This window comes from Passer domesticus, chromosome 3, assembly GCF_036417665.1.
Source record: "Passer domesticus isolate bPasDom1 chromosome 3, bPasDom1.hap1, whole genome shotgun sequence".
In the NCBI taxonomy this organism is placed as follows: domain Eukaryota; kingdom Metazoa; phylum Chordata; class Aves; order Passeriformes; family Passeridae; genus Passer; species Passer domesticus.
In genome coordinates, this window is record NC_087476.1 from 104,646,530 (window position 1) to 104,661,698 (window position 15,169).

At 41.9% G+C, this 15,169-nt stretch overlaps 1 protein-coding gene across 5 annotated transcripts in view; it reads right to left on the bottom strand.

The window, feature by feature from the left end:
- Positions 1-15,169, bottom strand: part of AGPAT4 (1-acylglycerol-3-phosphate O-acyltransferase 4) — an 81,569-nt gene that overhangs the window by 5,268 nt on the left and 61,132 nt on the right. For all 5 annotated transcript variants that reach the window (XM_064414873.1, XM_064414872.1, XM_064414874.1 and 2 more), the window contains 3 exons: positions 11,710-11,812; positions 10,307-10,382; positions 4,767-4,965 (listed from right to left, as the gene is read on the bottom strand). In XM_064414873.1, the coding sequence (XP_064270943.1) occupies positions 4,767-4,965; positions 10,307-10,382; positions 11,710-11,812 (378 nt within the window). The remainder of the gene's footprint in view (positions 1-4,766; positions 4,966-10,306; positions 10,383-11,709; positions 11,813-15,169) is intronic.

Consider the following 15,169-nt stretch of genomic DNA (forward strand, 5'->3'; position numbering starts at 1 on the left):
CTGAAAGGCCAGACTATCTGGCAGCTCCACCAAAAGGCAGAATTGATGCAGGCACAATTCTGCATGTGGTTTATATCCTGTTGTAAAACTTATTGCAACCCTGCTGGTATGTCCTCTCCTCACCTTCCATTCATGTCAGCCTGCAGGCACTGCCAGCCTTGCTGCCCAGGTCACTCTGTGATCCCAGCCACACAGTGCACAGCGCACACAGCAGCTCCCATGGAATCCCAGCTGGCCCATCACTACTGCACTCCCTTCAGAGGGAACACTTCCCTCACCCAGAACTGAAATGGAGCTGCTGGCCCTGTGCCATCAGCCCAGATGCCACCGTGCTTTTAGCATTAAACATGGAATAGCTGCTGCTCCCTTAAAAAACCCTCTCATCTTTTGCATCCTTTTAACTGCTCTTGACAGCTTTACAATAATTACTTCTAGAGCATGAAGGGTGGGTGTGCCCCTCAACACAAGTTATCAAAACATGAAAGGCAACCCAACATTTGGTTCTTTGAAGCCAAATGAGACTGGGGAAGCAGGAGGAGGAGAAAAAAAAAGAAGCTGCTGTCAAATACAGATACTGACATTTGACAGATGTGCCTACTGCTTCAGCACCAAAATATCAACACCAAGTTTTAAATAGTTGTTGGGAGCTAAGTACCTAAATCTCCAGCCATGTGTCCTGTGAAACTAAAGCTGGTTTTCAAAACACTTTTGTCCCTCAAACTACTTGAGCATTTATCCTCTGGAGCAGCAAATGCCTTGTACTGATTCAAGTAGCTTCACAAAGGGCTCCCAGTCCCAGAGCAGCATTAAGGTACGAGCACAGTGGGATGACTTTTGGTAGTATAAACAGCCAAACTGCTGCACAGCAAAGCACAAGGGGACAGCATTCACAGCATAAAGAAATGTCATTTATAGCAGAGCTGTACATTCAAGAGTTACTCATTCTTAGGTCTCAGAGTTAGGGTCTGAGGGATTACCGTCCTTCCACTCCAGCTCAAGTGGAGCATTCATCTTAGAGCTCTTTCCACCTGAACAGCCAGTCAGTGTTTAACTGGAGAGCACAATAAGCAGAAAATATCCAAAGTTTTATCCAGAAACTATCCAAAATAACAATCTAGAAACAATGCAGAGGGTACCAGGTGAAAAGACCTCTTACTTAATCTGCTCTATCACAAAAGATTTGTTTTGTGCTTATTTGCACCTTTGCACCTGTATCAGGTACTGAAACCCACCCTTAAAACCAGGAACCTATTACAATGGGCTATTAGGGACTGCAGTAAAGTTCCTGATTCTGGAGTATCAGGTGAGCTGCCAAAGTGCCGGTGTGCTACCCGTGTGCTTCAGTTACAAATGGTGAGAAAAGGTCTGCTAGGAGCAATGGGAAGAGCGGATTTTGTCATCTGATAAATCCCTTCAGTCTACAGAAAAACCTTCCTTTTACACTGTTAAGCCACCAGGTAGCAACCACCACTCCCACTGTAAGGACAGCAAACCCAGTCCTCCCTGCTTTGCTACGCTCTGGCTGTGCTGGGCAGACAGTTCCAGCTGCCACCACGAGCCACAACTCCAGGCTGTGTCTGTGTCCATGCTCTGCTCCCTCCCAGCAGGAGTCACTTTGCAGCCCTTGCCTGAAGCTGGGGAAATTAAACTGCAGAATAAAATGCTGGCTGCTCCTCTGTCAATAGATGGCTGCACCACATCCAGAATGTTCATGACAGAGATCCCCCTTAGGATACAGGACACAGTTAGGGGAGAATGGCCTTGCTACAGAAACTCAGCTGTTGGCTACAAAAGTCAATGTGACAGCTTGGGATGAGGTTTTTTCCTGCATCCACAGAAAGAGACCAATTACTCCCAACTAGCAACAACATTGGTTTTAAAGGAATATGGCAAAACAGAAACAGACTGTAACATACTAAGGTACCTGTTGCTCTTTTGGCACACAATGACACATCCAGTTTTAAGTGACCAGGATAAACCAGCCCTGTGTTTTGCTTGGTTTGACTAATGGCTGAGCTTTCTTCCACTCCCATGGATTCTCTTCCCTCCACAGCTTCACAGTGGCTGCTATCTGCTCAGAAGTGACATAATCTGCTCGTAAGTGACATCATCTTTCTCATTCCCTGCCATCAGCTAAAGGTGGCTGAGTCTGATCAGGCAGCAGCCTCTACCATGGCTCCTCCACTGCAGGGCAAACCCCAGGCAAGTGCAGGCACTCTGGGATTGGTCACACCAGGAGTGGAATGGGAACTGGGCACAGAGTGCTGCAGAGCCAGCAGAGAGGTGCAAGCTGCACCAGGCCACAGGTGGGACAGGTGTGGATGGGGAGCAATGCACATCACACACCCTCAAGGTGTTCTCTGCTGGGCTTTGGCAGCCTGGGAGCTCACACCCAATGCTGCTGTGCATTCTGGCAGCAGGCTGCTGTGGCCTTCTGACAGATCCAGTATTACAGATAACCAGAGAATAAATGCTTTGGATTATCACTGCAGTCAAGAGATGACTCAGAGCAACCTCCTTTCCTAGTGGCTAGAAGCAGAAGAAAGATAAATGGGGAACATGAAAAGGGGAAAGAAATGAAAAGAAAGTCATTCTTGCTGTCTGTTCTTGGTAGCATCATAGCTTTTTTCCTTTACAGGTTCCTTCTTTCACTTCTTGATAAAGATGTGACCTAGGTCACTAATGGCAAGATTGTATTAGGCTTAGGGTGCAGGGTGAGTGGTGTGGTGCAACTCAGCTGAATTACAAAGGGCAAAATCCAAAACCATGACAAATGCTACAATTTCAAGCAGTAAAGCAGTCAGCCAGGAGGTTAAACTCCAGAAACTCTGAATAATGGTGTGAGGCTCCCTGTGGAGGGTACACAAGGCATGAAGCACTTTGAAATGGCACGCAACCAACCAGTCTGCTGAGTGGAGAAACTGAATTAAGAGAAAAACGTTGAAGGAAAGATGAAAAATTCAAACCATTTTGCAGTAGCTATGCTTCAGTGCACCATTAGGCCATGGTTCCACAACCCAGCTCCAAACAGACTGTGCCAGAAATGCTTTTCTTCCAAAGGCAGAACAAATGTCCTCTTGAGCAAATTATCAGGCAGTAGCATTTACAATGGTGTCACACCTCATCCCACCCACTGCTGTTTACCCACTTTGCAAAGGAGCACAGGGGAGGCTGATTCACCTTTCTCTGCAAGTGACAGGGATTTGCACCCATCAGATCCCATTCCTGGCACACCCCAACCACAGTGCTCACTCTGCACTCCCATCCTCTTCACCAGTCAGAGAAGGGGAAGGGGATACTGCTTGTGACTTCCAACAAACAAGGTGAGTGGAAAAAGAGGCTTTTAAGTTGTAGTTGCTGCCCTGAGGAACTCTTACATGTTTTACACAAAGCATTTCCAGGGTAACAAGCACCAACAATTTCTCTAGATGAAGACAAGAGCTCAGGATCCCCTTCTTTTTTCCTCTACCCTGCCCACCTAATGTATCAACTGTTATGCTGAATCTTGCATTTGCTTGTTTTCCTTTCTCTGGCTCAAAGCATCATGAAGGAAATTTCCTGCCTGCACACACACACACACACAAATTGTTCCTTCTCCAATTACCTCTTTAAGAAGCATGAACAGGAGCTTAATGCAGCATTTGTTTTGATGGGCAGTTTCTGAAAAAAAATATTATGTGCCTACCACATCAAACTCTTCACAGGTGGCTAAAAAGGATGTTAGCTAATCTTGATCAATCTAGCTCAAGAGTCACACTTCGGAGAATGCAATGAATTATTATTATTATGTGCTAGGAACAATTTCCTGGGTAGAGAGCAAAGATTCACTTCTGAGACAAGAAGATGCTCCACATTTTCTTATCTCCTCTGTATTGCTATTGTGGACATGGCTTTTTAAGTCAGCTCTGTACCCAAGTTCTCTCAGAGCTAGGAAGACTGTGAAGGTCTGTTTCTTTTTCCAAGGTTGTTTGTAATATACACAGATGTGAAGGTGATGAAGTAATGAATTCCTGTGATGGTCAGTGCAGTAACAGACAGTATTTGCTTTAGAAATGTATGGCTTTTTCTGGAAGGGAACTTACTCTTCAAACCAGCACTCAATCACAGACAACCAGATATGATGCAATTTGCTAAACTGACCTGGCTCCTGCTTCCATGAAGAACACCAAATAAGATCTCCCTGCCTTTCTTTGGGCCAGCTCCTTGTTTTGTTTTCCTTCCTTGTTTTAAATATCGTACTAGTTGAAATATGAATCAAGGCAGTTCAGAACCAAGGCAGATTCCTACAGTTCCTGTAGGAATCACCTGTGACAGTCCATGCCCTGTGCTACATAAATCAGAGTAGATGGCCACAACAGGCTGTGCTTAAATAATGAATTCATGGATTACCAGTGCATGACACATCAGACTGTGATTAGACAAAAGCATCCTCAAAAGAATAAATTATCCTTGTGCCTCTCTTCTAAACGTTTTAAGTAGAACACAGCAACACACAACACACAGAAAGAAAGCCTGTTGTAGGCAACCCACTGAGAAGTCACTGTTTGAATTCTACAGAAACAGAAAATTTTGTATGCAGCTCTTATAAAAAATAGTACAACTATAAAAAAATAAACAAAAAAAAAGTCTTTCTAACCTAGTCCAGGCTAGAGTGGTCATATCAGATGGGTTGTTGAATTCACAAATCATCTTTATATTTAGCAAATCTCAGTAAATCCTATTGGACAGTTACACTCTAAGTAATCTTTTTGTATCAGAAAACTTACCTATTATAATGACAAATGCAAAACTAGCCAGTGTCAGTGATGATCCACTGTTGATCATGTTGATGAGCAGCTGGAACAAAGGATATAGCAGCAATAAGGCCCAGAAAAGCCAGTTCAAAAGTGTCCATGGTCGGCGGGGTGGTATTGTGGGGACTGCTGGGTAGGTTCCTGTGCGGTAATATTCTTCCTGGAAGGCATCCTAGCAGAACAAAGGAGGGCAACAATTAAATCCCCATCTGCCAACAAAACTAGCCATTTCTGCCTTTGATGTTCCTCCTTCTGGAGGCTTGTAACCACAGGGGAAGATCAAAGACCAGCTGATGGCTGGAAAGCTTGTACTTTGAAGTCAATGAACACAGAGTCAAAAAAAAGAAAAAAAAAGAAAGGGGGAGCATACACTGATGTAAACACTTTCTTTCTCCTACACACAGCAGCCTGATAAGTGCCATATCTGGAGAGTATAGCAGCCCAGGAAAGCAGGAAGTATGATGGGATATTCACTCCTGCAGCAAGGCAGACATCACTGCTGAGCCTCCTGCAGCAGCCACAGCCCCTGCCCAAGCACTGCAGGTAAGCCAGGGAAGTGTTTTGGCTCCATACCCAGCAGTGTCCTCTGCTCCCTCTTGTTTTCTCAACTGCTGCTCTCAAACAGCACCCACAAACCTGTCAGAAAAGGTGACCAGGCATCATTTCGTCCCACACTCTGGAAAACACCACCCCCTTGTGCCTCTGTACCATGGATGTAGTAAATTCAGTTTTCTTCTTCACCTTGTTTCCATGATGCTTGTGGTAGCAAGTTTGGGTGCTGAACCTCCCTAGAGGCAGTTTAGTGTGTAAACAGCACAAAATCTCTCACTGGCTTTGAGCAAATGACTTGACCTTTAAGTATAATACAAGGAGGATAATAGGGTGGGGGTTGTTTTTTCCTGCTTTGTAGCATCTGTTTTTTAAAGCACAGGCGACTTTGAATTCAGTACCTTCCTCTATAGCCCACATAGGTGAATAGCATTGCCTTTACTCATCTCACCAACCCAAGATATCAGAAGTGGGTGGGGGGTAAAAACCCCTCCCTCCTTGTTAAAAGCAAAGATTATTAACCTGTTATTATTAATCTGTGTTATCACCAAAAACTGGTTGATTCTTGAAGTCAGCATTAGACTGACAATAAAAAAAAATTAATTAGAATGAAGTATGATATTTCTTTAAAGAAAGGATTTTTGTTTCTAGAACTTCTAGGAAAGCCAAGACAATCAACCAAAAGACTATTTTTTCTACTATGCTATGATTTTACACTTACACTCCAGCTGACACAAACAATTCTTTACTTATTTGATAGCAACTTCAGCAATTACAAGCTGTTACCACTTTATCTATTTCAAAATGAACATTCAGCTTTTAAGGGATTATGCAGTAATTAAAGCACTGCACTCTACTGAGATGACAAAAATTGTGAGAGTTTTACTCATGACAGCTGGATTGTAGTGGGATCACTGTGGCCAACTACTGAGCCATCTTCAACAGAGCTCACAGCGTATGAAGTTTTCTTCACAGGGCAGTGAGGACTGCTTTAGAACACAGAGCTACTCCTCATCAGAAAACTGAATTTACTACATACAGCTAGGTTTCCAACTATTGGCATTACCCAGGAATGTGAATAATTCCCGACTATTGCCGGCATGGCCATTAGAGGGCCTGCTACTACAGAGAGCAGGACAGGCTCATTGAAACCCCCACAGCAGGGTTGTCTTTGTTGGCTCTGCAGGCATGAAGGGCAGCAAAACCACTGACCACACCTCACTGAGAGGCTTGAGACAGATGGAAAATACAAAAGGCAAAACAATGTCAAGGCCAACAGCACCACCACGTTTCCCACCGTTGTGGGGAGCAGCTCTTCAGGTATGATTCCTTACACTTAAAAACGTTTATTCACTTGCAAAGGCATCTATGGGTTCATCTGTCTTGAAAGCTTTTGCGAGGGTGCCTATGATACCCAGCAACAAGACAGACTTTAAATAGATTACACACTCACCATTGCCCAAAATCACCTAATTCACATTAGGTTCCTTTAATTCCTCTGCCTACAGAGCTTCTTTTCAGTTTGTAATAGATTCCATCCACGCAGGTATCACATTCCAGCATGGAAACGTGCTCCCTCTATTGCCCCCACCACATTTTAGTTACTTCAGACAGTGAGGGGGAGGGTAATGCAGTGAGGGAAAACCAGGGAACATCCATCTCCTTGTGAGAGGCTAACTGGACTCCTCCTCCCTGCTCCCACCAGGACGTCTGACAGCACAGGTATGCTGCTGCCCCTTTGTGAGGAAGCCCACAAAGAATGAGGATCCAAAAATATCTTCCTTGTTCCCAAACACTGGAGTTCTGTACACTTCAGCTAGGCTTTGCTGATTCCCTAGGATATTTCTGTATATATTTTCAGGCCGTGTTTTCCAAGCAAGAAGAATTAGAAGCTTGCTCTCTTTTTAATGAAAATTAAGATTCTCAAGCAAAACTTCTGCTTCAGGCACTGAGGCTATAAGGAGGTAAAAATGAAAACAAACATGAAAGGACCAGCAGAGTTGCGACTATTAAATATCACCTCTTCAGACCTGGCAAAAAGATCTTCAACCCAGTCCTTGTTAAAGTCAAAGGGAGCCTTTCTAGCAATGGCAGTTAAAAAAAAAATAAAACAAGTAAAAAGAGAAGAAAAGATGCAACCCAAATTGAACTTCTGTCATAATTTGGAACTAACTGATACAGTGCTGGCCATATGTGGAAGGACAAAATCTACCCCTGATGAGGAAGAAGCACATGGAGATGGTATTTACTGTAAGCCTGGAAAAGGAAGGAGAACAGTGTTTGGTTTAGAGCAGCAGCACAATGCCACTGTTTATCTGGCAGGACTTTGTTAAAATGCATTTGTACCAGTGACTAAGCCAAAAAATGAAGTGACAAGTAGCAAGAACATAAACACAACAGGCTCCCACAGAGAAGAATCTCAGACTGAGGTACATGTATGTGAGAACAGACAAGGAGGTAAAGAACAACGGAATGAGCTTTTCTCAAAGACTCTCGATCCTTTACTAATGCCAATATGGGGAAATAAATAAATAATAATAAAAAATTAATGTCCCTCCACGTCCAGTAACTGCTGATTTCATTACTCATTCCTACAGCTCTGCAATCCTGATCATCTTGAGTGCACAGGCTTTGACCTCAGTACCTGTGGCACTCTCCAGCCACTAAATCATGCCACTACAGCATAATTCAGCACACTGCATGTGGGTCTTGAGAAACTACTGCAAAATTATTAACCTCATTGAGAAAAAGCAACAGCACAGGGAACCATAATGTGTGTTAAAATAGGGTCTCTGCTTTCCAGTAGCATGCACATCTTGTCTTACTTTGAAACAGTAAGTGAGGTGCTGCAACCAAAACAGACAAAGCAGGGGATGAGTGTGTATCTTGCAATGAATGACTGCCCTTTGAATAACAGTTTTTTACATTATATCATAAATATTTTCTGACTCTGAAGATGACCTGAAACAGAATTTATTTTTGGAAACAGCACCTGGGTGGCACCGCTGTTTGTTATCTGACCTAAGAGCCGATTATCTTTTTAAAATGCAGGGCAGAATGGTGAAAAAAAATAGTATTTTTACCCTGCAGGTGGGCTTTCATCATCTCAGAACTCTGGAAGAAGTTGTCCCTGCTCTATATTCTGCCAGTCTGAAAGAAAGCCCTTTACAAAGACAAGGGCTTCAGTAAACCAGGAATGACTACAATGAAGTAAGTTACACTAAAATAAAAGAGCTGGAGAAAGAGAAACATGCTGCCTTCAGAGAAAAACTAAAATAATCACTGAAAATCCCAAACCAAAACACAAATGAACAAACAGCTCCCCCCAACCTTAATCAATCAAAAACATTCACATTAACAAAAAAGGTTTTAGTGGAATGGAAAACTGAACACAGCATAACTCACTCCTGGATGAAAAACTTCACTCCTATACTTAAATAGGAAACCAGAGACTTAACCAACCAGCAAGTGAAGCTGTCATGAAGAACAGATATGAAGAATACTGTGATATATTGTACAATATAGTATTATGAAGGATAGATGTACACTCTGCACTATAAGCAACTGAGTGTTTGTCGAAGAGGGAAAACCAGAAAAATCTTGGAGTGAATTATTTCAATTATGCAATAAAGGATTGAGGAAAACAATCACCACATTCACACTTACGTTCTTGTCTTGCAAACGTCTGAACAGTTCTCAGGGACATGAAACAGGGCTACAAACTCATATTAGCAGCAAGTGGACTTCTGCAATGCTGAGCAAAAAGTCCATTCACATGTACATGGGCCGTGGGTACAGCCTGCTTTTCTGTAAAGGTGCTGGAGGCTGTGCCTCTATCAGGTGTAAGGGGCACAAACTCTGAGAAGGGGGATCAGAGGCAAAGGGAGTAGACCTACAAGTGAGGTCTCAAGACACATTTACTTTCCACATTCCTGTATGCAAGCTGCTTAGAAGAGATATGAATTACAGCAGAAACAGTCATGATTTGAAATTGAGACGTGCCAGGGCACTGTTGATACAGAAACGCTCATGTGGTATCCTGGGAAGAGCACGACAAATGGCACAGCAGAATTTTGCTGTCCCAGTGAGAGAAACTAGAGCACAGCTATATTCTATAATTTCTAAATCCAAAGCACTGCTGCATTCCAGTCTGAATACATAACTTTGATCAAGGTATTGAAGCAAAGTGAGCTGCCAGGCCCTCATGCCGTGCATACCTATGACTCCCACTGACTGAAATGGGAGTGCTGCCTGCATTCAAAAAGCACATCTCCCAGCAACTATCTCCAACATTCATAAAAACAGCCCAGAAGAAACAGATTCTGAAAGATGAAGGATTCATATGAAAGCATTTGCAAAGAAAAAAAAGGAAAAAACCCCAAACCACTGGGCATCTACAAACACAATCGTTATTATTCTCTCCCAATCCTATGAAATTAGGAATCTTAAATGCATGCCTTCTAAATCCACAGTGTGAAAACAATTTATCAGCCTGTTCTTTTAATGCTGGATGTCTGTCTTGGTAAAAAAGGCAGGGACAAAAGGGACAAAAATTTTAATACACTAAAGAATATACTTATTTAGCCCACAAATTGCTTCTTGATTTGGAAGGTGTCTTCTAGAAGAAGGGGCTCTTTCTGCCAATCAGAAGGCAGTGAGACAATTTCAATTTTTGTATCCTTATGCAACTTTCTAAAGAAGAGGCTTAAAACTGCTCTAGAAAGGCTTGTTTAAACTTTCTTCCTGTTGCTCTATGTACCAAACAAAAGCAATCATGACTGGCAGCACAGGATCTAGTTTGTATGCAGAGAAACAGAGCACTTACCCTGAAACCCAAACAAACCAACTCACCCCAAACCTCCAAATTAGGACACGACACATGCACACTGTGTATAGGTTTACTAGCACTAGAAATAACCCAGCACTAGTGGCTCATAAGTGCTGTCTTGACAAAAAAATCCAACCTTTTCTTGATATAGTTTGTGGAGCCAGGTAGAACATTCCTGCTCATCTTCTGGGACTTCCTCTAGTGGAATCCGCCTGCCAATGGTAAACAAGAGAAATTGAAGAGTGTTAAATACTTTGACTTTCATGAACAGGACTTGCATTATACAGACAGATTATCTGACAGAAGACACACCACATTTTATACCTTTTTTATATTGTGCAAGATCTACAGCCCTTCAACAAGCAAATACAGCAAATACAGATTCTGAAGAAATCCGTGATAGTCCCCAACTAATTGCCAAAACAAATTTAGCCACCAGGTTTACCCTGCCTGTAACAGCTTTTCAGGATGAGCTGTGAAAAGCAATTTCCATGCCTATGCCAGACTGACTTGCAGCAGGCTGGAATAGTGCAAGGGGTGACACAGCAAGAGGAACCCCTCTGTTCTGCTGGAGCTGACATCCACAGGCAGGGCTCTGTGAATGCCATCCAGTCAGGCCATGCACACCAAACATGAGGACACCAGACTGAGCTACCACGTGGGAAGAGGAATCAAGAGAAACTTTCCTTTTACTCTTGGACAAAAACAGCTCTGCAAAAAATACTTTTTCAAACAGGCAGAAAAGGAGAAGTAGAAAGCAGAGGTTACCCTATTCCACTTCATATTTCTATCCAGGACAAAGTAACTGGACCAGCTCGCTGGTCCACAATAGCTCTTAAGGGATTATGATGAACTCCTGATCACTTGCAGCATCACTTTTAGGCTCTTATGCTCCAACCCTACATCATCACATGCCCTGAGTGCCTGTAGCACAGGTGCTGCTGGTAGAACCTCACCTGGGAACTGGCTCTTTCCCATTAACATCATGGGAAGCCATTAGGGTATTTGTAATTCATGGAAACCTTAATGAAAAGGAATCCAGGTAATGTTTTTTTCATTAAACAACCCCCTGCTAGGGGTAGGGAGGGGACAGCTGTCAAACAGATCAACAGCAACACCACCAGGTGGGAAAGCCCTGAGCCTGACCCCCACCAGAGGAACTGGAACTATCTCTGGAACTCCTGTGCCAGAGACAGGTATAAAGCAACTCCGCCTGAACATTTAGATTGGGTTTGGTATTCTGCACAAGTGAGTGAAAAGAGGCCCCAGTGCTGCTGCTGAGCTAACAGACACACAAATGAGTAAAAATAATAAACAAAAAGTTCTGTAGACATTTACGGGCTCCTCACATAGTTATAATCACAGAACTTTACCAGAAACACTACCCAACCCGTATGAATTTTTATCTGAAGTTCTGTGAAGCCACGTTGGTAGAGATCTGCTTTTCTCTTATCAACTTCAAAATATTCCCTTATTTGACCAAGTGTGATTTCAAGTACATACTCCTGCTTAAAAGGAATTAAAATATGGATTACTTGCCTTACATATAAATCTGCATGATATTTCTTTCCATTTAGAACTCCCAGCAATGTTGGATTTTCATTATTTCTAAAATTAAGGGTAGAATCATAGACTGCAGATACTGCAAGAAGAAAAACAGGTTATGTGTTTACTGTAGTAATAAGTAATTCTCTCTCAGACAAAGAGAATATTTAAGTAAGTCATCAGCAATAGCACCACAGTTTGAGCTGTCACCAAGGTAAAAATGACAATGGAATTTTTCAACATGCAGGTTTTCAGAAGCCAAATAACCAGTGACTCTTTCAGGAACTGCACCAGCAGAATGGAAAGGTTTGCTCTCCATCCACCCTTGCCTCCTTCCTCATCAGGTGCAGTATGACAGCTTCTGGCAGAATACACCTAGGACTTCCTAGGAGTCAAATGGTTGCAGAACTGTTACCTTCTTCAGCTCACTGGGAATCAACACCTGCCCCTAAATGTGAGGAAACAATAGGCAGATACAAACAATGAACAATATACACCCTTTGACTAAGAACAGGTGAAGTGTGTGCGAGAGACCTCCTGCAGCAGGAGGGCTTAATGCAGCCACGAATGGCCCCAGGGCCATGCCCAGTGTTCGGTAACTCAGGCCCTTCCTCTAGGGCAGAGACAGAGAGAGAAGGACACTCCACATCTTGTGTGAGCTGGCTGTGCTATGAAGACATACAGATGTGAGGAACAGAACATGGAAGTTCTGCTGAACAAAACTGCAGCCAAACTTCCAGCCCTGAGAAAACTGTGCAGCTCAGGACTGGATAGGAACAGTAAAACCATTTGCAAAGGCTGATGGCAGATAAACTAAAAGAGCAGTAACAAGCAGTTGCTACAGAAAAAGCATTCACTGTTTAGAACCACATGAAGCGCTGCAAAAAAGTTTATTTGAATACATCCTTAGATACACTATTTTCCTAATGCCACAAAATTACCAGAGAATGATTCATTTTCCCAACACTGAATCAGTTGTGCATCATGGTATGAACTCTAAGCGCAAAGACGGCAAAAAAACTTTCCTATTTTTTGTCACCAATGTGACTAAGAAGCATTTTCATGTGTAGCCTGTTGTATTTTAGGCTTTCTGCTCTAGAGTTTTGCAATAATTAATAAAAATGCTTGTGGTGAACCTTTATTGTGAAACCTCCTGACCCACCTAAGAAGGACTTATTACACAGGACAGATTTGCTCTTGGTTTTGAAACCTCTCTAGCTATGACAGAACTATGGTTTGGTCTCAGCATTCAGCTCCCAGAAACTCACCACATCATTTGTTACTGCAAAACTGAATTCACAGTGAAGCCTGGCTTCAGTGCTGAAAGAAAATCCTGAGAACAAAGGCCAAGCCCCTGTCAGTGCAAAATGACTCTGCCCCTCACTAACAACTCCATTCTTTTCCTACTACAGTTGGGTCCTTAGCCTAAACTCAAAACTAAAAACAAGACAAAATCTACTTCAAACACATTACTCTCCCTGTAAAATAAAAGTATGAAATTACTTTTTTAAAAATCAATTATCTGACTCCATTTTTAAGCTTCTTAGTGTAGAAGGATTTTACTAATCTACTCTAATTTACTAATCCAATGTAATTGAAGGAAAACAAGAGCTCAGTTGGGTTTATACAGTGTAAGCTTCTTAGTTTATTCTTTAATAGCATGAGATTATTCTAGCAACAATAAGGATGCAATAAAGCAAAGTATGACACACACAACACTTTTTCTTCCATCTCTTACAAGGCATCTACATTTGAGTTTTTCTATGAATTGGGTTTTTGTGGAGACATATTGGAAGACAGTTCTCCTGTTTTGAAAAAAACTTCTGTGGAGATGGACAGTAACATCTTTATGTGCTGACAGTCTTACACAGAGCTTTCCTTTTCTCCAGGGGGAAAAAAAAAGCTATTTCAGTTTCCAACTGGTCTGCAGTTTAATATTCAGTCTAGTACCTTTTAGTAACACACTGAAATCTTTTGGTGCAAAGCAGTGCCAAACCCATGACAATGAGAGCAATGTGCAGGAGTAAACAGACCTCTGCTATCCAGATATAACTGAAGATAGCTAAAGATTTCAGCTTTCTCATTCTGAGAGTGCAGGAAAAGAATAACAAAGAAAGTGTCAAGAAAAAGGCTTGACATGAAATGAAATGAAAATTTGCCAGAAAGCATCCACAGTCAAAGAAGCACTAGCATGCTGTGTGACACACTGAAACAGGTTATCATTAAACATGGATTATGTAATTGCATAATTAGAATAGGACATCTCATGATTTTCTCATCCAAAAGCTGAAGAGACCAGAAAATTCACGTTCTAAAACCAGTGAAAAAAACCCTCCATATTATGTTGAAAACATTGCAACTGTCTCACTCTCAAGCTAATACAAGCAGCATTTGAAAAGTTTGCCTTCAACTGTGAAATATTTTTTTAAAGGAGTTATGTCTCAGAATCTCTTTTTCATTAAAAACAAAACACAAATATTTTAAAGTTTTTCTTTCTGTCAAAAAAAATTAGGGGTTTTTTTGTTTTGTTTTCTAATCTCTCCCCAGCTTTTTTCTCATATCATTAACTTTGGGTTTTGTCTACAGCATTCTGACAGAGAGCTAAGTACTTAAGAATTTAAGATTTAATTTCTTAACTTCAACCTAAAAAAAAATCCTCAGATTACATATCTAGAGAGGATTTTTGTTACTTTGACTGTCCTCTTGAATTTCACACACTATTTTGTGGCCATGGTGGATTATGCCAGGATGATCCACTGACAAATCAACCTACAGGCAATGAGTATAGCTACATGCATCTTCATACGAGCACAAAATGATCTGAAGACTGGAAAAGGGAGGGAAAGGTACAGAGGCATTCACTGTGCTGCTGATGTGACACCACCTTGAAACAATCCTTTAACATTTCATTAATTGAGCCAGCTTGAACAAGAACCACTCATCCTCTCAAACTTTGTTACTTGCTCTGGATGATGAATAGAAACCCACTTGAAAAAAAAAAAATCCAGGACTAATATACAGCTGATGGGGGAAAAAAAGTCATTGCAATAGGCCCAAACACTGTCATACCCCAAAACGCCATGAGAATATCACCCTGGAATTCTCATGCAGTCCCTCTGGGACAGCAGTTCCCAGCATGCACAACTGGAGGAAAAGGTACACAACAAGACTTGGTCTTATCTACAATCCATCATGAAGTACATTTTTAAGTACAAGTCTTTACTCAATAAAAGCAGCTGAAAGGATATGATGGTCTGATATACAGCCAGACATCTACTTTTACTGTAAGTAATGGATGAATGTCTTAGAAACAGATCTGTATTTTCATTTGCTTCCATGAACAGTACAGGTAGCAAACAGCAATTTATTAAGAAAGTGAACAGCTTCTAGAAATTAAGTTCCTGGGGACTGTATCTGTAAAACCATACTGGTAGGAATGGTCACCGACAAAAGT